Here is a 16,217-nt window from a genome sequence, read left to right as displayed (position 1 = left end):
AAAAAAAAAAAAAAAAATATGTGGCATCCCCGGTTTCCTAAGGCGAGACGTGACGGTACAGCTGGCAACGGCAGCTGAAGACGACGGCGACCAAATGCGCGGACAGGGTTCTGACGATCTCTGAAAAGATGAGGGCGAGGCCCACCGCTCGCGCCTGCCCTTCTGCCCGACCGAGGAAGCAACCACGCTTCCCCAAACGAGCCCGGGGTATTTCGCCAGACGGGGCGTCACGCACGGCTCCCGAGTCCCCTCCCGGGGTTAGGAGAGGAGGGTCCAGGGGCGGCTCCTTGGGCGGGGAAGCGCTGCCGGGGACGGCTAGCTCACTCGGCGCTCGGCTGGCCGTCGGGTCGATTCGGTAGCTCTTCGCCGTACGCACGGCCCGATTACAAGCAAGCGGGAGGAGGCGTTGAAGCGGCGGCGGCGGCGGCAGCAGCTATCCGAGGAATGCGCTGAAGATGGCGGCCGTCCGGAGAGCGCCCAAGAGCGGCTTGCTGGAGCTGCGAGCGCCGGGCGAGCAGTGGCTGCGCGTCTTGGTGACTCTTTCCGAAGACTTCTTGAGCGTCGCCCCCAGCACCAAGGGCTCCGAGGAGCCGCTGCAGCCGCCGCCCAGCCCCGTGCAACTGAACGGTGCCGAGGCGTGCGCCCTCGTCCCGGACTCGCTAACCAATATCAAGCGCACGGTGCGGATCGTGAAGCAGGACGTGGGGGGGCTCGGCATCAGCATCAAAGGTAAGCGGGAGGGCGAGGTCCCTTCGCCTCCATTGTTCTCCCGAGCAACTTTTATCACACTTTTGCTTTTCCTCCGCCGACCCCACTCGCGACCCTGCTTTCAACCTGCCGCTTCTTGCCACTCCAAGTAGCTTTGGGCCAAGCTACAATACTGGATTCCCCTCCTAGTACAGTACAGCTGTCCGTTTCGCCCCCAGGCTAGGGGATTGGCTATTTTTGGGCACTCGAGATCTAGCGCTGCCTTCCTGTAGCGGGACTGGGAATCTCGCCAGAGTTAAGAGTTCTGCTACCTCTTTTTTTACAAGCCACTTTTGGTTTCATGCAGTAATGACCTTTGAAATCAGTTTCATTCCTCCCGCTTCAGAAAAAGAAACCAAAACTCCAGAGGATAGTGAAAAGGAGAAGAAAGTCCCAACTGAAGTTGACACGAAATTAAGGAATGTATTAATTGCAGTCAAGCTCATCCCTAAGGAACTAGAACTGTATTAGAGTTTGAAAGTAACAACTTGGAAATAATGCTGCATTCTTCTCTTAGCTTGATCTTAGACAGCTGCAAAGTGTATAGTTTGCAGACTAAAAATCCAATCTGAGAAAGTATTCAACAATCCCACGAACCTTGGAATTTATGTAAATTTTGTTCTGCAGGATCTGATGTTTAGGTTCCATTTTTTAAACATAATGATTTTTAAGATGAAGGTTTTCAGACTGAGTGATCTGGCTGGACTTGTGCATTGTGGTAAAGCAGATAGATACTAGCTTGTTTGATTTAACATGCTTAACATGCTGTGTGGATCCAGCAGATCATATTTTATTCAATAAGCAAGAGCTAGGCATAACATAAATTAGCGCAATGCATGAACCAAGATTCTGCTTCAATGCTGCACTGGTGAAAGTCCAGGGCTGCTGTTTACAGGTAGTCAGGTGTGGCTACCTACATTTCCCCAGATTCTGGATCCATAGGCTGCAAAAACTGTTGCTGCTGCCACTGCCTCTCTCTTATGAATATGTAAATCCATAGTACATGTGTGTGTGTGTGTAGCTCCATTTGCAATGTTTGCCCTGACATCAAGTTCAAAGCTTAGTCCAATTGTGCTATGCAGGAGTTTCTTAAATATAGGAAGAACTTTTTAGGATGGAACAATATTAACAATGCAAATCCTATATATATGCCTATACCCAGTTAAGAATACACAAGACTACGTATTAAAACTCCTAAGTACAATTTATTTTGCACAACAAAGAAAAAATATAAATTGTCTAATTAATTGCAGATGAAATATGAGAACAAAGGAAATGTTAAGTATCCTTAATAGAGATTTAAATTACAAATTTAAATTTGTATTCAAAATGGACAATGATTAATATTATATATGTGTATGTGTGTGTGTATGTGTATGTAGGTATATATATACATATTTGTATATATGTATATAGCATGTATATATGTATGTTATATATATATATATATGGGTAGATACATATTTTCTTTTGAGAGCAGGCAACAGAATTTCATTTTTAATATGGGCCAGTGTGCTCACAGTAAAAAATGACAATAAAGGTTATCTTATCTAAAAAGTTATACACACTTGCCTTGAAATATATTTCTTTAAATTCATTATGACTGGCTTCTGGGTAACTATATAGATTTACATTGCTGAAAGGGTGAAAGAAGATCTCAAAAAAGACTAATTGTGTGTGTGTGTGTGTATGTGTGTGTGTAGATAGATAGATAGATATAGATATAGATATGATAATTTCAAAATTGGACATGCAAAAACCTGTGAAATTATCATGCGTACCACATAGGTTTGGCCATGCCAGTTGAGAATTATAACAGTAATAGACCAATATATTTGCAGAGCAATCGGTTTAGAGAAGGCTGGTCTAATGCTTTACATACCACTTCTCAAAACTGTTGCTTGGAAGAGCTTTTTGCCATCCTGGGAGAAGAGAAGGTCACACTTCATTAGTCTCTAGCACGGCTCTTGTGTTCTTATTTCTTGTGACTGCTCATGTGGCCTAGAAAGCAGAAGAGGGTAAAATCAGATATCCAATGAATGTTTCTTTTATTTGAATGGAAAGAGTCAGAAATACAAAAGGGAACACATTTCTCCATGAGACTTGCACAAATGTGAAAGACAGAAGGCCTTGTCTATTGGTGACAGGTGATATATAGTAAAATAAGAATCAGATCGTCTCAGATAATATTTTGTAAAGCATTTGATGCCATATTATCTTTGACCTTCAAATTGAGAAGGGACAGCACACCTTGTTGAGACAAGAGGTTTTCATTTGCATGCAAGTGTCATGGGAATTGTAGAAAACAAAGTTATCACCACATCTATAAATAATACTCAGCTTAGTCGGTAAGTATGAATGGAAAGTGAAGGAGTCAGCCTTTTCCTGCCTCATACATCTAGAGAAGCTGGCTTCAGTCCATAAATACTTGCATTGCAATAAATTTCCTAGTCCTGAAGGTGCTAGGAGGATTTGGGGGTGGGGGAACATCTAATCTTGCTTCTTTGTGTAATCTTATTAGTAGCATTCCAGGATTTAAAGATTGTGCTGGTCGAATCAATTAATGAAAACAAATAATTTGGGCTTTCTAGTTAGAGGGATATTAAATATGCAGACATATTCTCTTCATTATGCAGATACTTTCAGGTAAGAGCTAAAACTAGTTCATTTACATAAAATTTCAGATGTGCTGTTATCTAATATTTTTGGATCAATCTTATCCTTTAAAACCCCACTTGGGTTTAGAGCAGGGGTTCTCAACCTTGGCAACTTTAAGACTTGTGGACTTCAACTCCCAGAATTCGTCAGCCAGCTTTGCTGGCTGAGGAATTCTGGGAGTTGAAGTCCACAAGTCTTAAAGTTGTCAAGGTTGAGAACCCCTGGTTTAGAGCTATATTTCGCTGTGGGAAAAGTTTTGTTTTTGCTTTTCCTAAAAAACGGGAATATACCATTGGATTTGTGTGGTTGTTCAGCCACTACAGAAGTCAAGATGGGCAACTATATTTAGACTCATTATTGATAATTGATTATGTGACCATGCTGTTTTTGACTCCTAGCAGCCACATAGATAAGAATTTTTCTAACTTGATCCTTCAAGCCTCCCAACAGTACACTGTTCACCAATGTAACTGAGTCCATCCACTTTGCTCCTTATCTTCTTCTCTTTCCTTCTACCTTTCACAGCAATAGAGCCTTTTCCAGAGAGCTGGGTCTTAAACTCATTATATTTAGGCTTAAAATGTATTTGTAAGATGCTTTTTATATATAATACCTATGGCACAAAACTTCTGTTTGAAACTCAGTATGTTGGATTCTAGAAAGACATAGTTGAGTGCCAAGGTCCTGGAAGGAAGGTAATAAAATGATGTAAATAAAGTCTTTTTTCCCACAATAAACAACAAATAAAAAATAAAACAAAAGCCAATACAGATATATCTACTCCCACAATATGTACATGTGATATAGTATAAAATTAGGATCAATCAAAATATAATAAAATATATTTCAAAGCTTAAAATACAATATTTCTCAAAGCATGTAAAATCGTATCTATAGAATTGTATCTGAAATGTGGACAAGTATTTTTATGCATTACTCAGGACAACATTTATTTTGTAAAATTAAATCATCAGAAAAAATGTTATTTTTCACTTATCTCTATTTTTACAGCTGGGTCATTCTATAAAAACTGCTCTTGTTCAGATATCTTTTCTCCCTTAACAACTCCGGAAATCCTCCAGAAATGTAACTGAGTCTATCCTTAATTACCACCACTGCAAAAAACAAAATAAACAAAAAATACAAAAAGAAGGTACAAAAATCAGAGAAGGTTTGCATAGAACAAATCTTCTGTTTTCTTTCGTATGTTTGTATGACATCTTCTTTAGTGGCTTTTATTTGGATTCTGTTTCCAGGCGGTCGGGAAAATAAAATGCCCATCCTGATATCCAAGATTTTTAAGGGGCTGGCTGCAGACCAGACAGAAGCTCTGTTTGTAGGGGACGCCATCCTTTCCGTCAATGGTGCTGACCTGTCCGATGCTTCCCATGATGAGGCAGTGCAAGCTCTGAAGAAGACTGGCAAGGAAGTGGTACTGGAAGGTAAGCAGACCATTTTAAGGTGGTTGAAAGATGCTAAGGCGCTCTCCCCTTCCATTTCTGACATCACCCAGTGTTATGCTGTGGTTACTATATCAACTATACATAGGTGTCATTGATTTTACCTGATTATATTATAAACCACCAAGAATGTTTGTGGAATGTGGTAATAAATATAATAGAGAAGTAGGTAAACAAACAAATGTAACCCATCTGCTCTTTCCTAGAAATGCTTCTATCTCCTATAATAGTTTAATTGTAGATGTGATCTGGGATCTCACATCCTCAAAATATGCCAACTCAAAATTTATGCAAGAGAAAGAATGACTATAGCTTTGTTCTTATTCTTAAGTCAACTTGAACTGTAGGTTTTGTTATATATGGAACACCAAATTTAGCTGAAGAGTCACCTGGCTGCAGCAGAAACCTTCCTTTTTTTCCACCGTAGTAATTAAGATCCATATCACATAACTGCATTCTGGGATGGTGCACACTGTTCTAGCCGGGCACAGCTCATTGGCTTCCAGTCTTCACCCAGACAGTTGTTCAAACTCAAAAGACCAGTGGTCAGAAATTCAGGGACAGAACTCTAATTTTACTACAGATAAAATTACAGATAATTTTATTACAGATATTAGAAAAGCAATAATTAACAGAAAACTAACAACTGCCAACTGTAAACCTCAAGCCATATATATATACTAATATACTAATCCTAAGACTTGTTTTTTCCTACCTGTGTATCCAAAGAAGCTGAGAGCCTACCTTGTTCAGTGACCCTTTCAAAATTACAACAACTGAAAAAAAAAGCTTTCCTCTTTTATTATCTTTGCAGTGTTTTTCAGTCACATAGAATAGAATAGAGCTGGAAGGGACCTTGGAGGTCTTCTAGTCCATCCCCCTGCTTAAGCAGGAGAACTTATACCATTTCAAACAAGTGACTGTTTAGTCTCTTCTTAAAAACCTCCAGTGATGGAGCGCCCATGATTTCTGAAGGCAAGCTGTTCCACTGGTTAATTGTCCTCACTGTTAGGAAGTTTCTCCTTAATTCCAGGTTGCTTCTCTCTTTGGTCAGTTTCCAACCATTGTAATTCCAACCATTACAGTGAGTATGCCTAGACCTGTGCCTGATTTGTGGTTTTCTTCCCTCCCTCTTGCAGAGCAAAAAGATAGGAGAGGAAGAGATTACAAGAGAATAAGCAAGCACAGTATGGGGAGTATACATCAAAAGCAAAGTGCTGGTTCTGTCAATTTATTGATTCTTGATATTTGGAGATGACCAAGACTACCTGATCAGAATATATGTAACTGATTACTGGAAATATATTTTACAGAGACTTGAATTTATTAACTCCTATTATTTGGGTGATGGGGTGGTAGGGGAAGTATGGATTAGCTACTACTGTCAAGCAGAAGGTTGTGTCTGCTGAAATGTATCTGTCATTTTGGGGAATTTCAAGCTATTACAAATAATTACAGTTATCTGGGGGGGGATCTACTATTTCCTGAAATATTTAGGCCACTAATTCTCCTGTATACCCAAATACCTGGATAATTTCAAATACACTGGACTTGCCCTTCCATTTATATTTGTATTATGCAGTTAATTTGGTTTAATACTTGAATAACTGTAAAAAATCATGAAGGCACATTCAAGCTTTTTTAAAAGCTTGGTTTGTACAATCATGAAAAATTGATGTAAGTAATTTTCCACTGCCTTCTCTTTCTCCTTAACTCCCAAGAAACTAAAAGAAAGTAGCTGTTGTTTCAGAAAGACAGTGGAACTTTTTTTCTCTATGGAGTTGAGACTGAGTCTACAAGTATCAACATTTCTTCTAGAATCTGACATGAACAGTATTATTTTATCAGTGGAAATGCTGGGGTTTATAATTTCAGCCCTAGGAAAAAATGGATGCTCCTCCTGAGATTGGGAACAGATTTCAGTGCCATAACTTGTCAAATTACTCCATGTGCCTTAAAATAAAAGGAAAGGAGAAGGTGGTAGCAGGTTCCTGAAGTCTGAATCTAGTAGAGTGTTTTTGATGTGAATCTTTTTACAAGGAATCAAGATCCTTACCACACTCCCATCTTAAAATCTTAATATATAAATGTCTGTTTATCCTACCTCGATAAAGCCAAATAGATTTGATTTTTAAAAGATTTGGATTTCTTCCATGTTTAAGAAACAGTTTGCAGTGCCATTTTGTAAAGTTGTGCAGCTAACCTTCTTGACTCTGAGCTCCAATCCTTCTTTTGAAAAATTATTGCTTACGTACATTTTCTTTTATTTGGCTGATACAGTATAGATTTATTCAACTTACTTGTCCATATTGCTGTCTATGAATAATGATGCAATGGTTCTTATTCTACAGGCTGAGATAGGATGTCTATAGCATAAAACTCAACATTTAATCAGAGACAACAGAAGTCTGTTTATAATGTTAAAGAATAGTAGTGTTTGCTTAGCAACTCTTGTTTTCTAATCTGTGCATTATATACATGAACCTTAATTTATAATTCTGTATTTCTTATAATACTCCAAACTTTAAGATGATTAGTTTACTATTACTATGGTTACCAGATTTGCAATTATATAATAGCTTCTTCTAGTTTAAAATAAATACTGGCTCTCATTTTCTTGCAGAATACATCTGAATCTTTATAGGAGAAAATTGTCATCCCATAACCATTTGCTAAATTGGAGTGTGGAACTCGAGCATCTAAGGAAAAAGAGCTGGTGAAATAATGAGCTGAGGATTTATAATCCTTGCTTGGCCCTGAAGGTCATTGGTTGTTAACCAGCGTACTGTAATTTACTGTATACTGTTTTTGTGAAGGCATATAGCAAATGGGACAATATCCACATCCGCCTTTCCCAATTCACCAGAATTCCTCAGTGCTGCCACTTGGAAGGAAGATTGCTTTAAACTACTCTGATCCTTTGCAGATTATAGGTAGAGCAACAATAAAGCAAATTTTGCTAATTTCATCAACAAATCTTTAGAAATCTGTATTGCTATAGCATGGTGGAGAATCAGGTGCTTTGGACTGTACTTCTTTTTATTCCCAGACATTAACCATTGATTGAGGGTTGATTGGAGCTGCCATTCCTACTCCATATGGGAAAGACAGATAAAGCATCTGTTCCTATTACTTGAAATAATCAGGGAGGGATCTTGAACTTCATTATGAGTTTAGCTATCTTGATTCTTGTGAGCAGCCACTGATGGTTGTCCCTGAACTTGAATGAAATGTCAGAAATACTCATTAATTGAACAGAATCTCTCTCAAATATATAAAAAGTGATTAGCTGTAGAGTTTGACAGAAGATTTCAGAGAAATATTTGTTTTTAAAAATTGCTATTTGAATTTAGAGTCAGGGAAGAATAGAGAATCCGAACAACAAGAAAAATTGTACTATTTAAAAATTATCACATTTATAATCACATTTATAATCATGTCAGTTTTCAAGCATTATAATATACTCAGGTAGATACCTGGATTTCAGTTTATTTGGAAGAAGGAATTAAAACAATGACACTAATAAAGCACTATGCAGGCTTAGAAAATCCTAAGAACTTTTCGTAGATCACAAGGAACCCAACTTACATTGAAGGAGGTGGATGGAAAACACACATTAGGGAAAATATACCTTAGTTTTTGGCCCCTGTGTAAAACATGAGATTATACAAGTTTCTAATTCACATTATGTGTTTAATCATTGCTTGTATTAATCTGTTCTATGCAGTACTTGTAGAAAAATGCTGCAGGGAGATATTGCTGGCCTCATTTCTTATAATGTGTGCTTTCCAATCAAATCTATCTTTGTAGTTGTGAAGAGTCAACACTCACTTGGTGGCATTTAATTAGTCAATTCCAATAAGTGCATGAACTTTGCCTACAAAATTTTATATTCAGAGACAATCCAGTCACAGAAGTCCAAGAGAGCATGGAAAATCCATCAGCCACCAAGAAAACCATAGGCTCTTTCTACATTTTTAGCACTTCGTACAAAAAATATGAGAAAAGGAATTCTTTAAGCAAAACCAATTAATTTCATATTCAGAACTGGAGTTGATTTAGTTAATCCATTCTTACAGTCTTGGCAAATTCTTTCTGTAAAGTTCAGATCTCTTGTTGTCTCTTGTTGAGACGTTATAAAAAATTAATAGAACTTGCTCTTTTAAAACAACACAGAGATTTTTTTAAAAATGTCAGACCTTGAATTCTTGATCTCTGTGGAGGAAGTTGATCCTTCTGTGGCTTCGGTTAGAATTGATCTGCTGGAAAATATGATGAGATGGCTTGGAAAGTTTTAGCAACTTAAAGTTTAAACTTTGCTGGATCAGAGCAATAGTTTGCCAAGACCAGCATCTACATACTGTATGCTCACATAAAAGAACACAAGTCACAAAGGAAACAAAGCAGCTGCTAGTTTTTTATAAATAGTATGCTTATTCCCAATTCTTTTGGGACACTAATCAGTAGTCAGGGATCAATAAAAAAGGAGGGGAAATAATTGTACTATATTAATTTTACTGTTTATAAACAGAACAAATGATCAAAAATGTAAGTTTGTGAGTCCATATTTGCAGATGGACCATGTAAAGACTACAGAAAGATTCCATTTGTAAAGCTAGATAAACTTGATAACTTGTCTTTTTTTGTTTTGCTTTTTGCCCTACACTTTGGGTTGTATAACTCAACATAATTTTGCAGAAGTATCTGCAGGTTCTGATGCTTTTATCAAAATGACAAATGGGTGTACAATAGGAGCAGAATTTGCATCATGATGCACAATACTGCTTTTATCATTTGCCCCCTTGACTATCCTGTGGGATTATTCAAGTTACTTTGTTTTACTAGAATAGCATTTTAATTTGGACATTTTGAATGAATAAACTCTTTGGGATAAAACGACTTCTAGTACTGTTGCATTCAGCAGAAACTGAATGTGTACCTTGACTTTTGAGCAGGCAGAAGTAACCTGTGCTACTCTTGGATGAATTAAAGCTAGAGAAAGGGAGTACCCCTTAACAATGTTGTATTGATAGTGAGGAATTATTACCACTGAATATATCATGAACTGCTGGGTGTAATTAAGGATGTTTGCAAAATGCATACCACTTTCATAGTTTAGCCATTCTTCTAACTGCAGATGATTGGCATGTTGCTTTCATTGATATTATTATAGTCCTTCTCCAAAGGGAGGCTTTCAAACACATCATTGCAACCTGGTGGTCTAATTTGTAAAACTGCCATACACTTAAAACAATCTTAGCTGATTTAAGGCTCGCGTGATTGGTTAAATATGCCATTCACTTCAATAGTATATTAAAATAGCATAGAGCCCAGTGTGCATGTGTACTACATATGCACATTGAATGTTTGCCTACTAGATGACAAGGGAGTAAAACTACTTCTGGCTAACCTTGTCTAGAGGTTAACCTTGGAAGCTAAGAAGGATTGGATCTAGTTACTATCAGGATAAGATAACACTAAGGATTATTAGAGTTGTGGGACAGGTTGAGAAATTAAAACATCCTGGGAGAAACCAGTGGCAAACCATATACATATTGTGGCCAATGAAGCTATATGATAGTCTCCATAGAATCATTGCAAATCAAATTTGGCTCAACAGCATATTTGTTAAAGGAGATAAACAAGATTCTAGCTAATGATTTATTTTCCTCTTTGTTCCAGAAGATTTACAGCAGATATTTGACTTGAATAATATTTTCAGGAAGGTAATCTGAGAAACAGAGGCAAATAATAGCAATATAATATGTAGACCAGATGTCGCTATCAAGTTAGGTCACCTCAGTTCAGATTTCACAATTTAAGATAGAAATTGCTATTTCAATTTCTGAACATACAAGAGACAGACTATGGATTAATATGTCTCCCTAATTTCATTTCCTTACTCATCACTTTCTTAAATTTGTAAATGTATTCCCATCTTCATAGTAGAGCAACTTCCAGAGGTTAAGAAGCAAACAAGCTATTAATCAGCCATTGGTATTACCTAGATGTTACTGTATAGTATTAATAGTTATTGCTATACATGTCCCAAATTCCTGGCAACAGGAACTTTCTGAATTATTCCAGTCTGTAGAACCAATTTAACTGGCATCACTCTGTCACATTTACACCAGACACAGCAGTAAATGTTGTCTTTCCAGGAACTCAATCCTGGCTTTCTTTCCTCCAGCCTTGAGAATTGCACATCTCTCTTCCTTTTTAAGTAATTACTTTGGCCAAAGACTTAATACCTCTTTTCTTGTCAGTGCCAGGTCTTATACCACCATGTCTCATTATTATTATTAGTATGATGGTTGGTCACACAGTCAGCCAAATGTTTACACTGGATTTGGCATTTTTATCTCAGGCCTTCCCAAGGACCTGAGATATGCAGATATTTAATAATATTAAAGGTACTGTTGCAGAATGTAAACTGTTGAAGTAAAGCTGCCTTTTTACAATTGACTGATGCCAGTCAATGCCAGTGGTATTCACATAGGGCTCCAGATGTTTTGGGATTACACCCAAGGCACCTATTACTATTAGTAATAGGTACCTTTGCTTTGCTTTCTTTTGCCACAGCCATTCTACTTCTATTTGCAGGTCTTATATTTTGTGATTTTCTTCAGTTCTTTCTCTTTTGCTGTCTTCAGGTATTGCAGTGTTAACTATCCAGACATTTTTTGTCTTTCTTATCAACAATGGTTAAGTTTGGGGTGTTATGTGGCAGGTACTTGTCTGTTTGAATTCTAAAGTCCCAGAACACGTTAGCTTCTTCATTTTCGATTACTTTGTCTACTTTATGGTCCTACTGGTCCTTGTTTACAGATTTCTTGCAGATATTCCAGTGTACCATTTTTGCTGCTGCTACTACTGCTGCTGCTGCTACTACTGCTGCTGCTGCTGCTGCTACTACTGCTGCTGCTACTACTACTACTATACTACTACTACTACTACTACTACTACTACTACTACTAATAATAATAATAATAATAATAATAATAATAATAATAATAATAATAATAATAATATAGAAAAGAAACAGTGCAAAATGCTAGCCTCTAGTATATTCTTTTATTTCCAGAATGCTTCTTGGGCTGCTTTATGCAAGCCAACTTTTATCTTCAGATGGCTTCTTTCCAGTGCTGAAAATGTTGAAATCATTTTAGCTTTGTCTTTAGGCCAGAATCACACTTTTTAAAAAAGTTTTTTGACTCCAATCCTTTTTTTTCCTACTAAGAAATAAACAAAGTGTGGCATTCAGCTATTAGCCTGAAGAAGTCTTGATCCCAGGACTGCAGAGAAAGAAGGGTTGTTTTCCTTTTTGGGTTATGAAATTGACATGACCAAGAGGGCAGAGCTTGTGTGTTCTGCACAATGATACGTGGAGGAAAAAGAATGGGGGCAGGGTGGGGCGAGGCTAGGAGAGGATCTAATTAAGAGATGTGGCTGAACCTAGCTAAGATTGGATTGGATTAAACAGAGTCTCAAAAAGGGAGTCTTCAAGCCAACTAGGGAGAGGGGAAAATAGACAACAGTTGAGTTAATGTGCCTGTAAGAAGCCAGAGTGTGCCAGTAAACAGCCTTTTTGAAGTTTAATGATAAACCAAGGCAGAACTTTGCGAATATTCCCATATTCACCTCACGAATGATCAAAGCTTTTGTGAGCATTCCCCTCAAAAGATTTGAAAAAATTCTAAATGAATTTCCTCCTTAAAAGAGGAAGCTGCTATAAGAGGTGAGCCACTGCAGGAAGAAGTTCTCCCAACAGATCTCCCTTAGATCTGTATTTCAACTGATGGGGCATGGAAAATGGAAAACTCCAGGACGGGTTGGCTCCATATAGTTAGCATCTCTTTCACTGTTAGGTAAGCAAGCTGGGACTGTTGAGAATTAAATTTTGCAAGCTCAGTAGCATCACAAATTGCTTACTGCTGACCTAGAAGAATCTTTTAAATCAAATGGGATTTATCTGTATGTTTAAAAATCTAAATTAGATCTTGCCAGTTAGTCTATGCTCAGCTTCATGACAGCTATCTTTTAATTACTTGGATAATTAATGCTGACATTTTTCCTTTTTCTGGCAATTCTCACAGTGTAAACAAAAAGGATCTCTGCATTTTTTGTTGTTTTGAGTGGCAAATTTAAAAAGACACATATAATTGCTGTTTTTCAATCCAAGCATAGCACTGATATATTGAGTATGTTCTCTATTTAATTTGTGATGAATCTCAAGGGAGTTGCGGATAATGCTGGATTCCAAAATTAAGATGAAATAGAATAAGATTTGGATCTGATCTGATTTGATCTGATCCAGTGCTCTTACATGATCCAGATTTTGTTTTTACAGTAGTAGCTGTCTATGGGAATTTCACAAGTGTCATAGCTCCCTCCATCTCACGTTCCCATGCAGTTTGACTGACATTCTTTCCAGCTTTCCACTTTCCTTTTTTGACATCTCACGATTAAAACTATTCTATATGTTGAACATGGTCACATTGTGCTTTCTGTATACAGTACATGTGCAATGAATATGCCATTTTATTTTCATTTATTTTTCCTACCATGGAGATGTTTTGTATGCTCTCCTTAACACTGCAGAGCTCTTTTTTCTAAAGATTTGCATAGCTCTATTCTATATTTATTAGAAGAATATCTTTAGAGTTCTTTTAAGATTACTTGGTTATAACCCATCTAATATTATATAGTAACTTGAACATGATTCTGAATTTTTGTTTCAAAATCTGTTTCACTTAAGCAAAGTTGCAGAAATAATATTAAATTTAGTTCGGTAGGGTCTCTGCCATAGGTAGAATCTCAGGCAATTCTCTTCTAGCCTGTTTTTTTTTTTAAAGGATTCTTACAAGCCTCCACTAATGGATAAAACTACAGTAGCAAAATCTGTGAGTAATGTTATTTGACACTAATCTAGATTCCTGTCAAAGCATGTGACCATGATGGCTGGCAACACATGCTGCTAGTGACCGTGATTGCCTGCCATCTATTGATATTCCCAGTCCAGATCTGTTGGGTGGAAACTGGTTTCAGGTTCCATGTGAAAATAATTAGAGTGTAGTTCCTTCTTCTAAAAAAAGAATTGAGACAGATGCAGCTCCAGAATTTAGAATTGGCTCCTAGAATTGGCTCAAGAAGGTTATGACCTGGCTAAGTTAAAATGATCTGAATGCAAAGCATAAATCAGCTTATTCAGTTTGTCATTCCTTATGCTTTTTAAATGTCTTGTTTTTATTTATTTATTTGTGTATTAAGTTGACATTTGTGGGAATGATTCAGTTGGCCTGCTCAGAGTTAACTTCAGAACAACGTTTTCTGAGTGTAGTGGGGTTTATTCAAGGTACATAGGATTGCATCCTAAAATAGAGCGGGTTGGCTGCCTTAGGACTCTTCCTCATTTAGAGACCTAAAAGCCGTTTCAACAGCATATTTTGAAGTTCATGCTTTCAAACCTATTTGTTTTCTCCATATTCTTTTCTAATGGTTATCATATAAATTCTGAAGTAGACAGAAGTATAATAGCGTACCTTATTTATACATTAAGGACTATATATAACATGTTTCAGTCTGCACAAATTGTACAACTGTATAATTAGTAAGTTCTCTTGTGTTTCCAACATCCATAGGATTTTAGCAATGCAATCTGATACAGCATTATAATGTTTTTATTCCTTTTCAAATTATTCTTCTGTCTCTGTTTTTGGTTTCCTTTTGATGTTTCTTTTTAAGCTATTTGTTGTTTTCATGTTCATTTTAATTTTTAAAAAGCTATTAAAACCCTTCAGTATTTTGCATAGGTTGAAAAGGTTATATTGATGTTCCTTGGAAAATCCAGGTTGTAGTTTTTAAAAAGCTTTTGAAATGCAAAATGAGAAAGGTTAGGAAAACATAATTCCTCATTCAAAAACTAGCCCACCTGCTCATTAAAATGCTTCTCTTTTGAACTACTTTATATTTGTGAACCCTGGAAGAAACAATGTTCAGTTGATGATTGATAATGAACAGATACAGATTAATGTTTCAGTATTTAAGAGTGAAATTTTCATTACATGGTAACAAGTTATTACTGATTCAGTGTTTCATTTGCACACACAGCCCGCAATTCTTATTGCACTGAATGAAAGAGACTTCATTCGTCTTGTAAAAAAACTGAGGGTAGCGCAGAAAAACTTCACTTCCATGGAGTATACTCAAATTCTTTGTACTACATTAGCCACTGGTCTAAGAGGTGTGTCAGTGACCGTCAACAAACAACCATTTGCTGGCAAATAAACTGTTTAGGTTGTACCATTGGAGTTTGCTAGGATGCTCTCTGTCATTCCAGGTTCTCTCCAAGATAGTGGTTTTGTGAAAACATCTATGAGTTCCTGAAATTCTAAATGCATACATTAGACTAAACATTTCGCCTATCAAAATTTGGACCTTTATTAGTTTTGCAAAGTTCATTTACTTATTTATTTATTAAATTTTATGCTGCCCAACTCCACTGTAAGGTGATTCTGGGTGGCCTGCAGATTATAAAAAGTTAAATAGAAAAGTAATTAAAACATTAAAATTTTAAACTATACAAAAAAAAAATACAGGACTAAGAAACAGATGACAGGGGGGGTGAAGTCTTCTTACCCCATCAGCCACTCTCAGGGCTCTAAGCCAACTGGCAAAGCCAAGTTTTAATACCCTTCTGGAATGCCAAAAGGGTGAGAGCAGTTCTTACTTCCAATGGTAGAATGTTCCACAGGGACGGGACCACAACAGAAAAGGGTCTTTTCCTTGACCCTGCCTGCCAAAATTCCTTAGCAGGCCTCTTTTGCTGGCACAAGAGGGGCAGGCTAGTCCCACTGAGGTGGGATGGCTCCTCAGATACATACTAATAAAAACATTCTCTGCTGTGATTTATAGTTCCATGTTACTCTGATATAGTTCCTTAAACTTTGCTTCAAGCATATCCAACTGCATATTTTTTCAGTTAGCTCAAAACTTTTCCAGATGCATCAGAGACCTCAGCGTGCCCAAAATGAAATTTACCAACAAAGAGGGTGCTGAATCAGCCTTCCCTGTGATGTGAATTATGTCAGCCGCACACCATGTTGGCTAACCTCTAAAATGTATCTTTGCCTGTCATAAATGCTAGTATCCACTGTTACCTAATCAACCCCTAGTATCAGTTTCTCACAAGCCTTCATACCCTATTAGATCCTATCATCCCACTGATGTTTTTAAAAATGTCTGCAGCCATAGTCCTTATTATGATGAAACTAAAAACAAGCAGCAGGGTTGAAAACCACAGATTGAGATAAATCAGGAAGAGAAGGCCTTCAATGGTGGTGTTTGAATTGC

General features: G+C 37.3%; 1 protein-coding gene across 1 annotated transcript; it reads left to right on the top strand.

Moving 5' to 3' along the window:
- Positions 1–455: 455 nt before the first annotated feature.
- LOC107285575 (alpha-1-syntrophin-like) lies at positions 456–6,123 on the top strand. Its single transcript, XM_015813777.1, has 3 exons — positions 456–729; positions 4,662–4,847; positions 6,005–6,123. The coding sequence occupies exons 1-3, from the start codon at positions 456–458 to the stop codon at positions 6,121–6,123; spliced, it is 579 nt and encodes a 192-aa protein (XP_015669263.1).
- The last annotated feature ends 10,094 nt before the right edge of the window (positions 6,124–16,217 follow it).

This window comes from Protobothrops mucrosquamatus, unplaced genomic scaffold (assembly GCF_001527695.2).
Source record: "Protobothrops mucrosquamatus isolate PMUCROS unplaced genomic scaffold, P.Mucros_1.0 scaffold194, whole genome shotgun sequence".
NCBI classification, from domain to species: Eukaryota; Metazoa; Chordata; class Lepidosauria; order Squamata; family Viperidae; genus Protobothrops; species Protobothrops mucrosquamatus.
Note: the sequence above shows the minus strand (reverse complement) of the source record. Positions and strands in the feature narration are given on the sequence as shown.